This window comes from Macaca mulatta, chromosome 11 (assembly GCF_049350105.2).
Source record: "Macaca mulatta isolate MMU2019108-1 chromosome 11, T2T-MMU8v2.0, whole genome shotgun sequence".
Classification (NCBI taxonomy): Eukaryota; Metazoa; Chordata; class Mammalia; order Primates; family Cercopithecidae; genus Macaca; species Macaca mulatta.
In genome coordinates this window covers 112,132,703-112,153,873 of record NC_133416.1, presented here as the reverse complement: position 1 = coordinate 112,153,873, position 21,171 = coordinate 112,132,703, and the positions used below count along the sequence as shown (strand labels likewise).

Genomic DNA, 21,171 nt, shown 5'->3' with positions numbered 1-21,171 from the left:
TGAATAAGTTATAGATTTTTACACTGTGTTTACCATAAGGCTTAACAAAAAATCTTAAAATGTTATTTTAAGGAGATGACAACTTATCTTAGATCACAAAGAAAATAGTAGAAACAAAGAAAAAAACTAAGAAACTACACTTTAACTCTGCTCCCTCCATTTTGACCTTTCGTTATTCCAATTTTCACATTTTTATATTGCCTATTTCTTAACAGGTTGCTGTAGCTATTATTGTCTTTGATAGATTTGTGATTTAGGCTTCATACTAGAGTTATGAGCAGATTGCACACCCTAATTACAGTATTAGAATATTCTTGGTTTTGCAGTGCACTTAATTTTACCAGTGGATTTTATATCTTCAAATGTTTTCTTTTTGCACATTGGTGTTTTTTTCTTTCAGGTCAAAGAACTTCCTTTAGTATTTCTTATAAGACAAATCTAGTGGTGCTGAATGCTCCCAGCTTTTGTTTGTCTGGGAAAAACTTTCTCTCCTTCATATTTGAAGGATAGCTTTGCTGGATATAGTATTCTTGGATGGTAGCTTTTTTTTTTTCCTTTCAGCATTTTGAAAATGTTATTTCACCTCCTTCTGGCCTGTATGGTTTCTGCTGAAAAGTCTGTTGCCAGATGACCTGGAGCTCCTTTATATGTTATTTCTTCTTTTTCTCTTCCTGCTTTTAGAATTCTCTCTCTGACTTTTGAGATTTTATTATTATATGCCTTGGGGTAGTCTTATTTGGGTCAAATCTGGTGTTCTCTGACCTTACTGTATCTGGATATTTATAGCTTTCTCAAGTTTTGGAAAGTTTTCAGTTTTTATTTCCTTTAATAAGCTTTCTATCTCTTGCTCTTGCTCAACTCCCTCTTGAATACGAATAATTATTATATTTGGTCTCTCAAGGTAGTTTTTTATAGGTTGTAGACAATCTTTGTTTCTTTTCTTCCTTCTTATTTTTTTAAGAGACAGGGTTTCTTTCTCCCAGGCTGGAGCCCAGCTTCAAATTCCTGGGCTCAAGTGATCCTCCCACCTCAATTCCTGAGTAGTTGTGACCACAGACATGTGACACCATATCCAACTAATTTTTTTTTTTTTTTTGAGATGGAGTCTTGCTCTGTTGCCCAGGCTGGAGTGCAGTGGTACGATCTTGGCTCACTGCAAGCTCCGCCTCCCGGGTTCACTCCATTCTCCTGCCTCAGCCTCCCTAGTAGCTGGAACTACAGGCGCCCGCCACCATGCCCGGCTAATTTTTTTTTTTTTTTTTTTTTAGTAGAGACGGGGTTTCACTGTGTTAGCCAGGATGGCCAATATCTTGGTTATGATATTGTACTGTAGTTTTGCAAGATACCATTGGGGAAAAACGGGGTAAGGGTTACATGGGATCTCTCTGTATTAGTTTTTTATAATTGCACGTGAATCTACAATTACTTCAAAATAAAAAGTTTAATTAAAAAAAAGTAATGTGTGTACCTGGTTAAGCATATTTAAGCAGTATGAAAGCATAAGTGATGGAGAAAAAAGTCTCTGCTCTGCGGTATGCACCCTTACCCTGGGCCCTTCCATAGAAATGACAGTTTTTATTTTATTTTTTTGTATCTCCTTCAGCAGATATGAAATGCATGCATTTGCACTAATATATGTATTTTCTAAAAAACAAAAACCAAATAATACTCTATAATGTAGCTCTTCACTTTGATCTTCTTAATTTGTCTTAGAGCTCTTTCAATGTAGGTACACACAGATTTACCAAATTCTTCTCAGACAGATAATGCACTTATATAAGGATGTATCATAATCAATCTGCCAAGTTACCTTATGAAGGGGATTTTAATTCCCTCAAATCTTTGACTGTTATGAACAGTGATGAAGAAGAGTTATTATATGGGTGTGTTTTTGAACTCATATGCAAGTTTGTTTTTAGGTCAAATTCCTAGAAGTAGAATTCTGAGTCAAAATTATGGTTATTTTACGTTTGATTGGTATTATCAGATTCCACCAAAGAAGTTAAACCTTTACGTTTTCACAAGCAGTGCAAAAGAGTGCCTATTTCCTTATACTCTTAGCAAAAGTATGTTTTCCAACATTTTGATCTTTACCAACTCATCAATGAAAATTTTTCACCTTTTCATTTGTATTTCTATAATTATGATTGAAGGTAATTTTGTCGTATGTTTAAAAGTGAATAGGTTTATTTTCAAACTAAGTTTAAATGACAATAAAATTTTTCCCATATATAAGGATTTGGGGTATGTATTTTTTTTTAACTGCATAACCTTCTTTTACCAATTAAAAAATGTTCTCTGTCATTTTAAAGTTAGGAGTCTATAGAAGTGTTCTTCAACTTATTATTTTTAATTTTCATTTTTGTTTATTCTTGTGGATTTAAACAGATTTTTAGGTGTTAAGTCTAGTATTTATGTAAGTAATCTGACATTATGTTTGACTTGTAGATGTATACCTCAGTTTCTGCATTGATGCACTTGCAAAGTTAGGTATGACAAGAAGTCATACTTTAGGGCAGGTTCATAGCCCCAGAGCACATGCTGGATCATGGTGAAATTTGTAAGTAAGTGAACATTATTTTTTAAACTAGCTGCCTCAGCATTCCCTCTCTGGACATTTTCTGCATTATGTCCTCTTGACAGGAAAATTAACTGACAATGCATCCTGGTCTTACAGCTAATAAACACTCAATTATTAATATGTGCAGGCACAGTCATGAGCAGAATCTTCTGAGGTGGTACAAGTATGTCCATATTTTAGATGCAGAAAGTAAAGCATAATTTTGCGCAAATCACACAGTACGTTGTACAGTCAGAATTTCAGTGAAGGTGATCTGACTCTAGAGCCCTTGCTGTTGACCCCTGTGCATACTACTTCTCGCCCTTCTCGTAGTTCCCAGTTGTGTGTCAAGACACCCCAGGGTTACTGTGGGGTATTTTAAGTTTTCGAGGGAAACGCAGTGTCTCCTGGATGCACTACAGACTACTAGCTCAAAGTGGCTTAACATTTCAACATTAGATCACATGCCATTTCTTTGGATGATATGTCTTTGCAAAACTGTGTTTTCAGTAGCACTGTGATAAAAAGCAAGAGTCACACAAAAATCAATATAAAACAGGAAATGAGGGTGACAGTTTCCAATTCCAACATTTAGAAGTTGTGCAGTGCCCAACACGTATGTATATCCCATTAGTAAATAATTGTGGTTGTAGAAAATGACATAAAATACTATTTTTTTCTTTCAGTTTACTTGTATAAGTTCCTCAAATGGTTACTAAAATGTTAGGAAATAAATATTTATTAAGTTGTTCGGACCTAACTGCTTAATACATAGGATTGTTAGGTATTCTTTTTGTCCTAAGGATGCTATGAAAATATTTCTCAGATACTAAGCATGCCATGAACTGAGAAAGTTTGGGAACTTCTGCAAGCACATCAGGTGGTGGCAACTTTGTGTGTGTGTGTGTGTGTGTGTGTGTGTGTGTGTGTGTGAGACAGAGTCTCACCCTGTCACCCAGACTGGAGTGCAATGGCGCAATCTCAGCTCACTGCAACTTTTGCCTCCTGGGTTCAGGCGATCCTCCTGCCTCAGCCTCCCAAGGAGCTGGGATTACAGGCACATGCCACCATGCCAGCTGATTTTTGCAGAGATGAGGTTTCACCACATTGGCCAGGCTGGTCTTTGAGTTCCTGACCTCAAGTGATCCATCTGCCTCGGCCTTCCAGAGTGTCGGGATTACAGGCGTGAGCCACTGCCTGACCTGGTGTTAACTTTTGAATGATGAGGTACATAAATTTGGAAAGGAAAGCTTTATATCTCATACAGGGTTGCAGCCTGCAAGGTGGCCATTCTGACAGGCTGGGAAGCATAGCCTCTAGTCAGAAGCCAGAAACAGACACTTCAAAGGAGGAGAAAAAGGAAATAGGAATTTATGCTGAGTGGGGTGGCCAAATGTACATATTTAATATTCTGTAAGAGGAGTCATGAATATTTGTAAAAGGAGAAACGTGTGCACGTGCAGTGGAACTTCATACCTCTTCATGAGTTGCATGTAGACTGGCCAGAACCACTCTGTGATCGGTGGTCTCTTATCAGGAAGGAGTGCTGGTCAGTTGTTTTGTTGAAACTACAAAAGAGGGTGGAAGCAGTCAAGATCAGCAGTGGAGTCTTTTGAAAAGGTTGATTTTTATTTAGCCCTTAGGGAAGAAAGCGTTATGGCAGTTAACAAGGAAAGGGGTATAATGGGATGTGGTTGTTGATCTCCCATGCTGTCCTGGCCGATAACTCAGTTTTCAAGATTATTCTGGGGCCCCTCTTGGCTGTGAGGGGGTTCTTTCAGTTGCTTTGGGGGGATTTGGATTTTTATTTCTCACTAGTATGGAGAAAATAATGGAGAATTTTTTGGCACAATATGGGAAATCAATAATTCATAACTCTTACTGTTGTCACACCAATGCTAAGGTGTTAAGTATTTCGTAGTAATTCTCACATAAGTATTTCAGTTGAATTGAATGTGGAAAGAATAACCAAAGGGAGTAACCTATAGGCATGCATTCTAGCAGGTCTAAATCGTGATGGCATGTGATGCTTTCATGGTGCAACAACCAACACAGAAGACTTCTGTGACCAAATGTATGGGGGTTTTACCCCACACACTAGCAAGCAGTCAATTATGCAGCAGACACTGGCTGATGCAGAATTAGTGTTCTCCAATTCAATTCTGACATTATCTATCTAGAGGTAGCATCAGATCCCACAGGTTGAGGGCTCAGTCCAAAAGACTGTCCACCTCTTGAGATACCAGATGCAAGTCCTGGCCTCCAGAGTTTCTGACCACCTGGCTTCAAGCTGGGGTTCCCATGATCTCCTCTTTGGGTTTGATTGGTCTGCTGAAGCAGCTCACAGAACTCAGGCAAACACTTATGTTTACCTGTTTATCATTAAGGATATTACAAAGAATACAGATGAAGAAATATGTAGGGCAAGGTATGGGGGCAGAGGCACGGAGCTTTCATGCCTTCCCTGTGTGCTCCGTCATCTAGGAACTTCCAAATGTTCAGCTGTGTGGAAGCTCTCCAAACCAAGTCCTTTTGGACTTTTATGAAGCTTCATGATGTAGGCATGACTGATTAAACCACTGGTCATCAGTGGTCAACTTAACCTTCAGTCCCTCCATCCTCCCCAAAGGTGTTTGTGTGGGTGTGGTTAGTTTGAAAGTCCCAGTCCTCTAATCATGCCTTGGTCTTTCTGGTGACCAGTCCCCATCCTGAAGCTACCTGGGGCTGCCAGCTGTCGTCAATCAGCATACACAAAGACATCACTTTGGAGATTCTAACGATTTTAGATATATGCCAGGAAACAGGGTTGAAGACCAAATATATGCTTCACGGTATCATAGCAGGTGCCATAAAATGATGACCTAGGTAAAAGGTATTCTGAATTATATCTGGGATCTGATAAAAATCATACCTATCTCTCATGTTGTGAAGATTAAGTGAGTGAGTCTAAAGAAAAGTGCCTGGAACATAACAATCAGTGAATGTCAGATATTATTCATATTTATTATTATTATCTGTTAGTCATCATTATCATCATTGCTACCAATGTCTTTGAAAGATACATATTTCACTAGCACATCAGAATCATTAGCCCATTGTAAACATGGACAAAATTGTTTGATGGTTAGTTTTTAAGACTAATAATCTGGGGTGCCATTGAACCCCCCCTCCCAGTGCTTTTTTAGGCCCATCCTTAATTGGCTTGAACCCAATTAGAGGGATTTCTCTTGTGAACTCTTTGAACCAGGATTTTACAGAAGACTGATCTGATAAATATTTTCTGAGGTCTCTTTAGGCCCCCCAGTTCTACATCTATTTGGAACAGCCTAGGGAAAATTTGGAAACAAATTGAAATTTTCCTTCATTTATCTGATAGATAATAAGTTTTACTTTTCTCATCTGTCCTGGTATTCATAACATGTGTATTTTTGATACTTTTTGACATAAAGTTAATATGCCTAGCTCATAAAATCTCTTACTGGTACAATCACCTTTTAATAGCACCTGTAAAATGTCACTTTGTGTTATTAAGATACTTGTATCTTTAATATCTTTATATGTCTCTTTAATATCTGTTAGTTTAATATCTGTTATTTTTATTATCATATGTAAACCAAAAAGCATCCAAGACAGGTCTCAATTTAGAAGTTTATTGTGCCAGGGTTACAGATCATGACCTGTGATATAGCCTCAGGAGATATGGAGAACATGTGCCCAATATGGTCGGGTTGTATCTTGATTTTATGCATTTTAAGGGGAACAGAAGTTATAGGCAGACATCAATCAATACATGTAAGTTATACATTGGTTTGGTTCAGGAATGTGGGACCTGCAATCAATATAAGGGAATACGAGGGTTGTATAACAAGTAGATGTAGAGTGGGTGGTAGCAACGTATCAGCTGACTCCCAACTCTAACTGCATCTTTTAAAGTGATTCAGAGTTTCAGAGCTCAGGAGAATGGGGTTAAGCTAGGTGCTCGCTGATTACGTGAACTGTGTAATTATTCAAAATGTAGTGGGGGCTTCCAGGTCATAGGTGTATTCACAGATTTTCTGATTGGCAATTGGTTTAAAGAACTAAATTATTTGAAGACGTAGAATCAATAGAAAGGAATATGTGGGTTAAGATAAGGGGTCGTGGAGACCAAGATTCTTACTATGCAGATGAAGCCTCCAGGTAGCAGGCTTCAGAGAGAATAGACGGTAAATGTTTCTTACCAGACTTAAAAAGTTGCCAGATTCTTAATCTCTCCTGGATTAGGAAAAGACCTGAAAAGGGAAAAGGTTTTGCTACAGAGTGTAGATTTTCCCCACAAGAGACAGCTTTGCAGGGCCATTAAAAAATATGTCAAAGAAATACATTTTGGGGTGAAATACTTTGGTTTCATTCAGGGTCTGCTGTCATGTATACTAGAGACAGTTTGGAATTTGGTATCTCATTGCTACAAAGAGTCTATTTTGTCAGTCTTAAGATCTCTGTTTTAATGTTAATGTTGGTCAGTTGTGCCTGAGTTTTAAAGGGAGGAGGGTATAATGAGGCATGTCTGACCCGCCCCCTTCCCATCATGGCTAAGCTAGTTTTTCAGGTTTGCTTTGGAATGCCCTTGGCTGAGAAGGGGGTCTATTCGTTTGGTTGGGGAGATTAGAAGTTTATTTTTCTTTTATACATGGTATTTCTCCAAAGGCTAGACAGGACGGATATTATTTTCTTTTTTTTTTTTTTTTTTTTTTTTTTTTTTTTTTTTTTTTTTTTTTTTTGAGACGGAGTCTAGCTCTGTCGCCCAGGCTGGACAGGAGTGCAGTGGCCGGATCTCAGCTCACTGCAAGCTCCGCCTCCCGGGTTTGCGCCATTCTCCTGCCTCAGCCTCCCGAGTAGCTGGGACTACAGGCGCCCGCCACCTCGCCCGGCTAGTTTTTTTATATTTTTAGTAGAGACGGGGTTTCACCATGTTAGCCAGGATGGTCTCGATCTGCTGACCTTGTGATCCGCCCGTCTCGGCCTCCCAAAGTGCTGGGATTACAGGCTTGAGCCACCGCGCCCGGCCCGGATATTATTTTCATTTAATGGATGAAGAAATTGAGATCAGAAAGATACATGACTCATCCAGGATCATGAAGCCAAGTTATGACAGATCCATGGCTAGAAGCACAAACCTTATTTCCAGTTTAGAGCTGTTTTTATGAACCTCTCTGCCTCACACCTTAAAATGGGGATCAAAACATGGAATTACTTAGAACTCTTGGGGTCAACTCTAGGTCCCATCTTTTGATCTTGGGGAAATAATTTAATCTCTCTGAGTCTTTATTCCTTCATTTGTGAAATTAGATAGTAATAGCACTATAGTTTTCCAGTGGGTTTGTTCTAATTAGTATTGGAAGCAAGATTCAAATCAATTGTCTGGTTCCAGTCTAACGATTGTCATCATAAAGGGATAAAGTAAAACCTTTAGGAATATAAGGCTTATGTAACAAGTAGATGTAGAATGGGTTGTAGCAGCATGTCAGCTGACTCCCAGCTCTAACTGTATCTTCTAAAGGGACTTGGAGCTTCAGAGCTCAGGAGAATGGGGTTAAGCTAGGTGCTCGCTGATTACATGAACTGTGTAGTTATTCAAAATGTAGATGCCAAGTTGGGAAAAAGACTGAGATTTTGAGATTTTTAGAAATGTCTTTGTTCTAAAGTATTTTTTAAAGAGTGCCAGAAAATTTTATTTTATTTTTCTTACAGCACTGGGAGGTGTTCAGAAAAGTTACAGAAGTTTTCATTTTAGTCCCGGCACTTCTTGGTCTCAAAGGGAACTTGGAAATGACATTGGCATCCAGATTATCCACTGCAGTAAGTTTTTTCCTACCTCAAATTATGTGTGTTACCTATACTGTTTCTCTCTGTTAAGGGAAACTTGTATCAGGAAAATATTTCTTTCTCTGATATGCTTCTGCACTTCAGGGCTGTGCTAAGTAATTATGCCTGATACCATATTCTGAAAGATTGTCTCATCTGATAATTATAGGCCCTCTTTTATCCCAGGAAGTAGTTACTTACCTCCTTTGATGCCAGGACATTCTGGTATTTATCATCAATGTTTAAGGCATGGGGTAAATCAGATATTGAGATTCGTCATGGTTCGATGGTTGATTGATTGGTATTTAAACTTTCTGTAATTGTAGAAGTAATACATGCTTATTATAAAAACTAAAGAAAAGTGAAAAATATAAAAAAGAAAATCTAATTATCCACTTAGATGTAACCTCTACTAATATTTTGATACAGATTCTTCTATACCTACATATCTATACTTATATATAGTTAGGTATATCATAATGCAAATACATACTGTGTATTCTAAAACAGAACTAGAATTCTATATATTCTCTTTTATAATGTGATCTCCATTCAAAAATACATCATGATCATCTTTCCATATCAGTAAATGTAGATCCGTGTCATTATTGACTATGTACTTTTCTGTTGTATATCTCTATTACAGTTTACTTCATCATCCGTTACTGGATGTTTAAGCTCCTTCTAACAGTCTTCTGTTATAAACAAAGTTGTGATGAATATTCATTCTTGTACAGATATTTTTCCATTCTTATTTTTTTAGGGCCAATTCTAGGATTGTAATTACTATTCAGAAAAAAGAAATCTGTAATTTTAAGTCTTCAGCTACATATTGCAAAATTGTCATTCAAAAAGCATAAACAATTAAAAACTGCCAGTAGCAGAGTTCTGAGTTATTTTTAGAAGCTCAAAAGGACGTTATTATCTTATTATAACGTTATTTTGGGGTTTGCCGTCATGGAACCAAGTTATGGTTAAAACCACGTAGCCAGTAAGGTTCACTTCAAAGAGCTATCTGCCTATGAAATGCTAGCCAAAACTTAACTAAGTCACCAGCTAATATTACTAATTGAAATTCCTTTAGTATATAAAGTTTTTTTCCTTTAAGAGGATAGAGCAAGATAGAGTTGATCCATCTACCAATTAGGAAAAAATTTACGTATCTAAAGGCAAGAAGTGGGAGCTGAAAACCGTGCTGTTGATGGGAGGACTCTCCACCCTCTGTCCCACTTCCCCTCTCCCCCTTTTTCCACCCAGGCAACTGTCAGTTTCCTAAAGTTTCTTGAGTAAAGCAGATGCTTGGAAAGAAATGCATAAAATAATGTTTTATTAATGTTACTAGTTTGCTTCATTGTTTCTTTTTTTTGGAGACGGGTCTTGTTGTTGCCCAGGCTGGAGTACAGTGGCGTGATCTCAGTTCACTGCAGCTTCTGCCTCCTGGGTTCAAGCAGTTCTCCTGCCTCAGCCTTCCAAGTAGCTGGAATTATAGGCATGCACCACCATGCCCAGTTAATTTTTGTATTTTTAGTAGAGACGGGGTTTCACCATGTTGGCCGGGCTGGTCTCAAACTCCTGACCTCAGGTGATCCGCCTGCCTCGGCCTCTCAAAGTACTGGGATTACAGGCGTGAGCCACTGTGCCTGGCCTGGTTTGCTTAATTAAGGGAAAATGGCTCATGTACCCTATGGAACTTTGTAAGTTCCTTCCTTATATAGTATATAAAAGGTCATATAGCTATATCTGCAGAGGACAATAATGAAATATCTGGTATTAGTGAGCTCTTATTATACGCCAGGTCCTTTGCTAACTGCTTTTCAGGGATATCTTATACCAACCCTATGGAATAAGCACTATTATCCTGCTTTACAGAGGAGGAATTGAGGCTTAGAACAGTTGAGTAACTTTCCTGAGGACACAGCTCTACATATAGTGGAGTAAGTCACATTCCATTCCTTTTACCTGCACAGAGTAACTCTGTCAGAGTTTACAAAATCAATAAATAACAGCAGTAACAAAAACCTAATAACTTCCCCATGTGCCTTGTAAGAATGATCTGCTAAGGTCTTGGTCTTAGCACCAATGCATAATATTTTTGGTACTTAATATTTAAAATGTTTAAATGTTGTTCCAAACATTGTTATTTACAGATATAATACTTTTCTATGTAGTTAGTTGGTAAACTATAGATGATGTCTGGGAGTATCAGTCAGCCACTTAGGTAGAGCCAAACTCATAGAGTAGAATTACTTTGGTAAATTCACTTTAGTCTATATTATGTAGTCATTGTAATTATTGAATATTAAAAGGACTGAAAAATAATAGGAGCTCCTTGGGCTGGAGAAGAAAAGTATACAATGAACCTCGAATATCTTGTGGTGCCGGAAAGTAAAGAAGTGCTAAAAATGAAAAAAAAAAAAAATGGGGACATGACAAAAGGATAACGAGTGACATACTGGCCAGGCCAAATCTTGGAAAATTGGAGCCATACAATAGATAATCACAGTTACAGATTATATATAACCCATGGAATAAAATAAGAATCCATTAGTCTATACATGAATAACAAGGCAGGCAAGGTCTCTGCTGTGATGGAATTTGCATAAATTTGGATATCAGTAAGGGAAGTGAAGAAAATCAAACAGGATAATGTGATGACGGATGATTCCTGAAGGCTATTTTATACAATGTGGTCAGGAAAGACTTATCTGAGGAGGTATATGTAAGCTGGAACCTGAATAGTAAAAGTGAGTCAGCCATATCAGAATCTGATAAAAAATCAATCCAGGTTACTATTGTATTTAATAATTGTAACAATGTCAAATATTTATAAGCATTCTAGACCGTTGGGCTTTTAACATGCTTTTTAAGCATGTTAAATGCTTTGTTAAAAGCATTTTAAATGTTTTTTAAGCATTTAACAGATGGGCTTGGGGTAGCAATACAAATGGAGACCTATGTAACATATGTCTACATAGCTTAAAATTATACAACAAACTTACACACTTAAACATTTTCTCTTTCTGTCTACCTTGACAAATATATTCTTAGGAAGACCTGGAAGTCCAAGATCAGAGTTAGAATTTTTGGACTTGTTGGGTTCTGTTTTGGAACATCGTGTTGTAGAGAGAGCCACTGAGCCACCCCCTGGTCTGAGGCCTGCCCCAATTCCCTTCCCACCCTTGGCAATATGTGCTGCACTTTGAAAGACCTCACACATACACCAGGCCCCATGTCTAAGCTCCATCTACACCTCCAACAAACACCCATCCCTTGGTGCTCCTGGGGTTGGTTGGCACCTAGTGGTGGCATGGTCTGCCTTCAGTAACACTAACTTGAGATACCTTGGTCTCAGGTATCTGGAGCATATGGTCTAAGATTTATATTTGTTCCTGGCCGGGCGCGGTGGCTCAAGCCTGTAATCCCAGCACTTTGGGAGGCCGAGACGGGCGGATCACGAGGTCAGGAGATCGAGACCATCCTGGCGAACACGGTGAAACCCCGTCTCTACTAAAAAATACAAAAAACTAGATGGGCGCGGTGGCGGGCGCCTGTTGTCCCAGCTACTCGGGAGGCTGAGGCAGGAGAATGGCATGAACCCGGGAGGCGGAGCTTGCAGTGAGCTGAGATCCGGCCACTGCACTCCAGCCTGGGCGACAGAGCGAGACTCCGTCTCAAAAAAAAAAAAAAAAAAAAGATTTATATTTGTTCCTGTATCCCAGTATTTCCTTATATAATGGTGACATTTGGTGTCAGCTGAATGTTGATTTCAACACTTGACCATTTGGCATCCAGCTGCAATGTGTGTCAAGTATATCTCTAGCTTTTATCTTTAAGAAGAAAAAACAAAAAAACTTTTTTGTAGTCTTACTGAGATTTTGAGAATTAGTGAAATTATATGCATGTGTTTCATCTTTTCCTACTTGTGTTATAAGAACTGGTGGATTACCCTGCGTAGATAGAACTCAATCCAAGAGGCTTTTTGGCAGGAGATAGAGAATGAAGAGGCCTTGAGAAACAAAAGCGGGAAAATTTGAAGAAGAAAGTCATCTGAATGGGAGTTAAAAGGTGGCTTTAGTTTCATTTGTTGGAAAATGAACTTTGCTCTGATGAATACAGTTAAGCATACAAGAATTTAAGCAACTTGATAACTTTGGCAGGAAAAGTGAAGTTTTGGCTAGCTTACCTCAAAGAAAATATTTCGAAAGCATTGTTCTTGAGCATTATCCAGAATTTGTTTAAGTCCAAATAATACATTTAAAACACCAGTCTGTTTTGAAATAGGCCATGCTATAGGGAATCTGGTTAAAAAACAATATGCTGCAAATGATATTTGCTGTTTAATGTGATCACATACTACCATTAAACCTGAATGAAGGTGAATTTAATCTTTTTTTAACCTTAGTTAATTTGTTGTGGTGTCTATATTTTACACTAGGTATTGTTCTCAAATGTCTGCTTATATGTATCTGTCCATATTTAAGAGAAGGAGTCTCCAATAGAGCTGATTAGAAGCTCAGCACAGGGGAGAAGCTTGCCATCTGTGGTCTCTACTCTGCTGCAGGGTGATCTAACAGCCTTTCTTTGGAGAGGTAGGGGTAGAGCTGCCAGATTCCATAGATTGAGAGCTGTGCTACTGATTAGAAGATAGTTCAGTCAAGGAAATAAGAAAATGTTATAAGGAAGTAAGAAAATGTAAATAAGAAGCGTTGAGGCCATTTGGGATAGGAATGTCCCAGGCAATGCAAAGGGCCAGAGGCAGGACTGTTGTTGGTATGTTAGATCAGTAGTTCTCAAAGTGTGCTCTTCTGGTCAGCAGCATCCGCAACTTGTTAGAAAGACAAATTCTCAGCCCCACTCCAAAACTACTAAATCAGAAACTCCAGTGGTGTGGCTCAGAAATCTAAATTTTAACACACTCTCCAGATGATTCTGATACACATTGAGGTTTGAAAACCACTGTGTTAGATAAAGAGCATGGAGGCCAATAGGGCTGGGACCAAGTGAGCCAGGGGGCACAATTTTAGGGGATGAGCCAGAGGCCAGATTATATATGGATTTGCCTACTTTGTGAGATAAGAAACCAATGGAAGGTTTTAAACAGAGGAGTTAATGTGATCTGATAGATATTTTTTAACAGATTGACTACTGCGTTGAGATATGCATTTAGGGGGCCAAGGACTGAAGCGGGGAGACTGGTTGGGAGTCTGTTGCAATAATAGGTTAGAGATGATATTCAAGATGGTAACAGTGAATGTAGTGAGAGGTACCTGGAGTCCAGAATTAATTTTCAGAGAGAATCAACAGAATTGATAGATGGATTAACTGAAATTAAACACTAGGAGCCATCACTAAAAATTCTTTCTGGATCTGAGAGGGGTAAAAGCCAACAAATTAGTAGATGGGAAAGTAGCAACTTGTGGTGCCAAGTTATGATAACATGGTATATTCTTTTAGTTTATGGTGTTTTAATTGCTTAGAGAACTAGATCTCAAGTTTGCTGGGTAGAGAACTACAGTTCCGACAGAATGCTAGAGAAGTGTTGGGTGTATTTCAGTTCTGATACTCTATGGGCTGTTAAGAAACTCTAAGTTAATGACTTCTTGATGGCAAAATCCCCAAAGCCTCATCTTCTGTGAACTCTTCACCGATTATTCTCTAGTTGAAAACTTTATAGCCCTTGGCTTTGAGAGAGACCTCACTGTGTTCTCATTCTCCCAGCTCTTTCACCACTGCTTGTCAGTCTATGTCTTTTGTTTGTTTTTCTTTGCTCATCCTCTAAATTTGAGGTTTTCTTGAAATTTTAGTACCTTGTTCTACATGTTCTTCCTCAGTAATTTCATGGAATCCAGCACTGCTTGCACATTGCTGTTCTCAGATCTATATCTCCAGACTCTTTCCTGACCTTGAGAGCTGAATTTTCAGTTGCCTGTTGGATACCACTCAATACATTCTAAACGAAACTCATTAGTTTCTCTTATTTCCAGTTATACTCATACTCTTTTTTCTGTATTTCTTGTCAGTTTATTAACATTATCAATCATCTTGTCCCTCTTTGCTCTCTATCCAGTTACTGTCCAGTCTGTGAATTCTGCCTATGAAATTCCTCTTTCTTTTTCCTTATGCCCCACCTGTCACCACCTTAATTTATTTGCCTGTTGTCTATAATTGGGACTACCGAAGCAGGTTTCTAACTGTACTCAGTGGTTCCAGGGAGAAGGGTGAATGAGTATAGTTTGTTTGTTTTTTTAACTTAAAGCAGTCACTATTTGAAAGCTGTTTTTTTCATTTATGTGCAAAAAAAATGCTTTTAAACATTTTACATTTTTTATGTAGTATTTGTTTTCACTTGTAAAATTAGGAGAAAAATAATTATAGCTATAGAAGGCCGATTGATGGTTACTTTAATCTTTTTGCTCCATTCAAGGGTCCTTTCTCATTTTTTTGATTATCTGAAGGAGAATCAGGATAAATGAGCTTATAAGATTATAAGGAAGGCCTTTGGCAAGTATAAAGATAAAGAACTTGAAACATAAGATATCATAAAATACAGTCTACTCATTCAATCTGTGGAAGGTCAGTTGTTTTTAAAGCTTGTTATTCTATAAATCTAAAGACTAAACAGTTACAGATAAAAAGATATTTCAATAAAATAGTTTTCCAGCCTGGGCAACATGGTGAAATCTCATCTCTACAAAAAATAAAAAAATTAGCTGGGCTTGGTGACACATACCTGCAGTCTTAGCAACTTAGGAGGCTGAGGCAGGAGGATTGCTTGAGCCCGGGAGGAGGAGGTTGCAGTGAACTGAGATGGGGCCACTGCACTCCAGCCTGGGCAACAGAGTGAGACCCTGGTCTTAAAATAAATAAATAAATAAATAAATAAAATAGGTTTCTTATTTTTACAAGGGAATTAAAAAATGATGTATCCAAATCAACTTTATCTTGCCATCTTACTTGAGTCAAAACTTGTTTCTAAAGGTATGATGATTAACTTGAATAATTTTTTCCTGGATTTTAATCTTTTCAATAGTATATATGAAATTATAGTAGGCATTATAGATATATAATAGTAGTATATAATTAGAAAATGAACCAAGTACAGTGATTCTATAAATTGTTGAGTTTTTCTATTGTTTGAGGTCTAAAATTTTCAGCTTTTGAATGTTAGGTATAAAGAAGTCAAAAATGGTGTTCACTGCCCTAAAGACTGTTTTTTTTTTTTTTTTTTTTGAGACGGAGTCTCCCTCTGTCACCCAGGCTGGAGTGCAGTGGCACGATCTCAGCTCACTGCAAGCTCTGCTTCCCAGGTTCATACCATTCTCCTGCCTCAGCCTCCCGAGTAGCTGGGACTGCAGGCGACCACCACCACGCCCGGCTAATTTTTTGTATTTTTAGTAGAGACGGGGTTTTACAATGTTAGCCAGGGTGGTCTTGAACTCCTGACCTCGTGATCCGCCCGCCTCGGCTTCCCAAAGTGCTGGAGTTACAGGCGTGAGCCACCACTCCTGGCCCCAGTATTTTTTTTTAAAAAAGTTTGTGAAACTATTTCCCAGGAGTAAATCACCTAGCATGATTTGATTAGTACTTTTCTACTCTAGGCAAAACTGATTTCTATTGCCTCAAACCTCTTCTCAGAGAACACTTGATTATCTAAATTATTTAGTAACACTCTACCTTTCTCATTCATTAATTGCAAAAACATTTTTTGAGCCCTTACTATGTGCCAAGCACTGCTGTGTATGCCAGGAGATCAGTAATAAACAAAACAGAAAATATTTCTGCCTTTGTTGAGCTTACATTCCAGTGGAGGGATATGAGGGATATGAATAAGTTGGCAAAATCTCTTCCCCTAATAATTTTAAGTTAGATTTGCAATTCAGATTCTAAAAGTTCTAAAATAAAGGCAAATTAAAACCCAGAGAATGATATTAATAACTATGGCACAATTTAGTTATAGTTACAATCTCAGTATTATTTCCTAAATTTGGCATAATTCTGCATGTTCTTGTACAACCTGATTGCTAGATACAAATGGAATTGCATATTCCTGTTAGTTCCTCACTTTAAAGTATCTTTCTTAAGTTATAAATGTCAATCCCTAGCCATAGCTTTGTGGAGTAGAACTACTTATGTATAATCAAAAACTGTTATAGTCCACTAGGTTTTTAATCAATTAGGGTTTCCTCCCCACCTTTTTTTTTTTCTTTTTGCAGCTTTATTGACATATAATAAACTGCAATTTTAAAGTCTACAGTTTGCTGAGTTTAGATATATACCTGTAAAAACTACCATCATAATCAAGAAAAGGAGCATATATATCATCTCTGTACATTCGGACAGATATTTGTGTGTGTGTTTTTGTGTACAATGTTTTATTATAAAATATTTCAAGCATATGAAAATATATAACAGTGTTTCTAATTCTAATTAATGGCAGAATGAAATAGTTGGGTGAAGCCTCCAGAGATTAACAATTATAAAATCTAGAAAACTATTTGAAGGCAATGGAAAGTGATCAGAAGCAGGTAGAAAGTGGCATTTACCTTTAAAAGACCATACTACAATGAGTAAGAATTGCAAAGTTATTGATGTTTTTGCCTGAGGGAAATCCCCTATCTTTGGATATCATATGGCAGAAAACTGATAGTCTTATTAGCTCAAAGCAGAGTTCAGAGCTGGCAGAGTGGCTGGGAATTAAGGGAGGAAATTCTAGAATTGCAGGAAAGGGGAGACTCAAAATCTGAGTATAAGATCTGATGAAATCTTTGGCCAAGTACTAAAGTGAGTATGCATAGGAATAACCTAAATGAGTCTGGTAACAACAACAACAACAACAACAACAACAATAAAGTAGGCAGAAATGTGAGACAAGCCTACACTTGAAAAACAAATGCACTGGTTAAGATTTCTGTGTTTGTTGATTGTCTTCTGTGATCTATGCATAGCTATAGTGGCAGAAAGTTGAAGTCTTAGTGGCTTGGATTATCAGACGACAGAGTTGGGAGCTGACAGAGCATATGGAAACTTATAAAGGAATCTCAGAAGCAAGAGGATTGCATGGAGAGGGAGCCCTGAAATCTGAGCATAATTTGTGCCCAAATCTTTGGTGGTGTAGTTTGCTTAAAGTGCACAGGTGCAGAAGAGACTTTCAAAGGGCTATACTAAAAGGCATTTGTTGGTAGCTGAAAGAACCAAGCAGAGAGATGAGCTGCTTCACTCTATGGGAGAGACAAAAGCCTATAGTGTGAGTCTGGGCAAGTTCACTGCCTATTAAAATGAAAGCTCAATTATCATCACAAGATCATAACAGTATCCAGAGTCACTACAACATATTATCTACACTGTCTGGTTAACCCAAAATCACTAGATGTGGAAAGAAACCGAAAAGTGTGATTGACATTCAAGAAAAGTATAATTAATATCCAGTTAATGAAAAATGATTCCAATTGGGCCCAGATATTAGATTTAATAGCCTTTAAAGCCACTAGTATGAATATGTTCAAACTAAAGGAAAATATGTTCAAATAATAGACAAATATGTTTCAATGAGTGATCAGATAGGGAGCCTTAAAAGAGAACTAGTAACTATAAAAAAAGAATTAAATGGAAGGTCTGGAGTGAAGAGTGCCATTTTGCATTCCCACCATCAGGTCAACTAATCTAATATCAGTAGACCTAGCAAAGGCCTTTACGCCAGCAATGAATAAGAGTTCCTGTTACTCTACATCATCACCAGCATTTTGTATTGTCAGTGTTCTGGCTTTTGGCTACTTTAATAGGTGTATAGTGCTATGTTGTCTTAATTTGCATTTCTCTGATGACATATGATATGGAGCATCTTTTCAAATGCTTATTTGCCATTTGTATATCTTCTTTGGTGAGGTGTCTGTTAACATCTTTGACCCATTTTTTAAACTGGATTGTTTATTATAGTTGAGTTTTAAGAGTTCTTTGTATCATTTGGATAGCAGCCCTTTATTAGATATTTCTTTTGCAAATATCTGTTTTTAAATAAAATGATTATACTGGTACTACATGTTCAGTGGTAAAAATTTGAAAAATTCACTGAAGGACAAAGTAAAAAATAGAAATTATCCATACACCGAACACTTGGAAGTAACAATGGTAACTTTCGGTTTTTTTAAAAAAAAATCTATTTTTTTGCACATATAGTTAATACATGTTTTTTAAGATAATAACATCAATGGAGACTTTCAGTACCTTTGTTTCAAGTATTTATTCATTAAACATATTTTTTCTAGTATTAATTGTAGTGGCTATATTTATAAATCTATAATTTCAAGGTCATCCAAGACCCCTTTTGTATGTAGCTCCAATAAATCCTAAGTCTTGCTCATAACTAATATGTCTCAGTGTCAGATAAGTAACGTCTGCTTATGCAGAAGAAGGATTTGGGGGTTATAAAAACTAGAGATGACAGATTCTACCTAAAGGCATTCAGATTCAAAAATTTTGAAACCACTGTGCTGGCCACACATAACACATCTTCAGGCTCTGGCCACCTCAGCTCTACTCTTTCCTAAAAAATTAGTTGATGTCTCTGCAAAAATATTGGTCTATTTTTCTAATACTTTAAGATATACATAATTTAAATAAAACTGGGTTACACAGAAGTCTTCACTAGATCATGCCCTATTATATTTGATCACCATCTAAGCTCTTGGTTTGTCTAGCTGGGCACCATCAGGTCAGCTAATCTAAAAAAGTAGGTCTAGCAAAGGCCTTTACACAGAACACTCATACTTCTCCCTCTCCACTTTAGAAAAAACTTAGATGGCTTATACTAACACTAAACCACTGGACAGTAGGATGGGTCAGCACCTGTTGGTGTAGTTTTTACAAGATGGAGGCAACAAAATCAATTTTCTGTGTCCTGCCACACCTCTATCCGCATGCCAATGCAAGCCTATACTAGACATATTTTCCCTAACAAGGTAAATTTGGGGCAACATTTCTCTTTAGTTTACTTTTAAAAAAAAATCTTACTCTGGAAAATCTTTGCTTTATAAAAGAAGTTATTATTTATAAATATATTCTACATTTTATTTTTTATTGTATGCCATACATTGTTTTAATTTGTTATTTATTGTTTTATCTTAGACTAAGAAGAGTAAACATTCAGAGACTTCTAGATTAGGAAGGGACTCAGAGAGTGTGATCTTCATTTATAAAACAAATTAATTGATTAATGCCACCCTAGAGATCATGAAAAAAAGCAAACTGATTAATTGAAAAAATGATGCTGGGTGTGGTGGCTCACTCCTGTAATCCCAGCACTTTGGGAGGCCAAGATAGGCAAATCACTTGAGGCCAGGATTTCAAGACCAGCCTGGCCAATGTGGTGAAACCCTGTCTCTACTAAAATACACAAATTAGCTGGGCATGGTGGTGGGCACCTGTAATCACAGCTACTTGGGAGTTTGAGGCAGGAGAATCGCTTGAACCTGGGAAATGGAGGTTGCAGTGAGCTGAGATCATGCCACTACATTCCAGCCTGGGTGACAGGGTAAGACTCTGTCTCAAAAAATAAAATAAAAAAAAAAAAGAAAAAGAAAAGTGTCACTTTGGGTTTGGTGAGGAAGACAGAGCCATGGTATGTATTGAATCAATAGGGAATTTAATAGAGAAATTTGGGGTTACATGATTGTAGAAGTTGGAGAAATGAAGATCTGTGGTAGGAAGCTCAGAGAAACTGCCTGAAGCCCTGGAGCAGGAAAGAAAGCCATACATACATTACAGCAAGGAAGTCTGGACACCTGCGTGTCTGATCACCTTCCAAAAATAATAGCCTCTGCTTCACTGGTGACTTCCAAATCGTAGGCAAGTTCTTCTCACTGGCAGACTGTTACCTGAAGCTATAGGGGAGGGGATTTTGGGGAATGTAGTTACAAGCCTTAGAAGGGGCTGGTGGTGATAGTGCCAAATTAATGTGGCACAGTTGCAAACCCAATTCATAGCACTCATTCATTCTGTAACTCCTATCTTTCTTGATCTTTTCCTAGACCTGAATATGTGTATGTCTCCATTGATTATTAAGCAACCCTGGAGTCTTGATGTCTTATACTTTTTCATGGAATCATTTTAGATTGCTTCCTATAGATAAGAGTTATTATATAGATAAGAGTTATTTAAAAATAAGACTAATTTCACTCATTCCTATTTCTTGAACTCTAAACCTGAGGTAGGTTCACTCTGTAAACATTGCTTGTACCTTATTACTCACTTGAGCAAAGCCCCAGGTTGTTAGAACTACAAACATGAATTTCACCAATGATTTAGATTCCCAGTCTTAGTAAAGAAATACGTAAATAAAGGCTGCATTAATAATTATTCTGAAATACTGAGAAATCTCAATATTTGCATTTGCTGGATGCTTTGAGACTAAAGTCCACAGTGAGATTACAGAACAGAATCTGTTTTCCAGATTGATAGAGGAAATGTTTATATAACTCTTAACCTGCTTGTCTAAAGCCAGTGACCTAAACTGTAGTCTGTACCTGGTTAAAACTACCCATGAATACAACCCTTACTTACTTTCCTCTTTATCCATTTATCTGTAGATCATTTGAAAGTCTTTCATGACCAAGCACATCATGAGTAATTGAAATGCAACTCCGTGTAGTGTTTTTACTAAATGATTGTTCATTGCTTTCCAAACAACTGCATTAGAAAAACTTGGCAGATTTGGAAATACACTTTTTGAATCCTAAGTGGTTGAGAAATATGAATTAGCTCACAGAGCAATT

At 37.5% G+C, this 21,171-nt stretch overlaps 1 protein-coding gene across 7 annotated transcripts in view; it reads left to right on the top strand.

Annotated features, from left to right (window-relative positions):
* Positions 1-21,171, top strand: part of SLC41A2 (solute carrier family 41 member 2) — a 144,995-nt gene that overhangs the window by 38,571 nt on the left and 85,253 nt on the right. For 5 of the 7 annotated variants that reach the window (XM_015152651.3, XM_077954831.1, XM_028829818.2 and 2 more), the window contains one exon: positions 8,291-8,398. The exons of the other annotated variants lie outside the window; for them this stretch is intronic. In XM_015152651.3, coding sequence (XP_015008137.1) covers positions 8,291-8,398 — 108 coding nt within the window. The remainder of the gene's footprint in view (positions 1-8,290; positions 8,399-21,171) is intronic. 7 annotated transcript variants of the gene reach the window in all.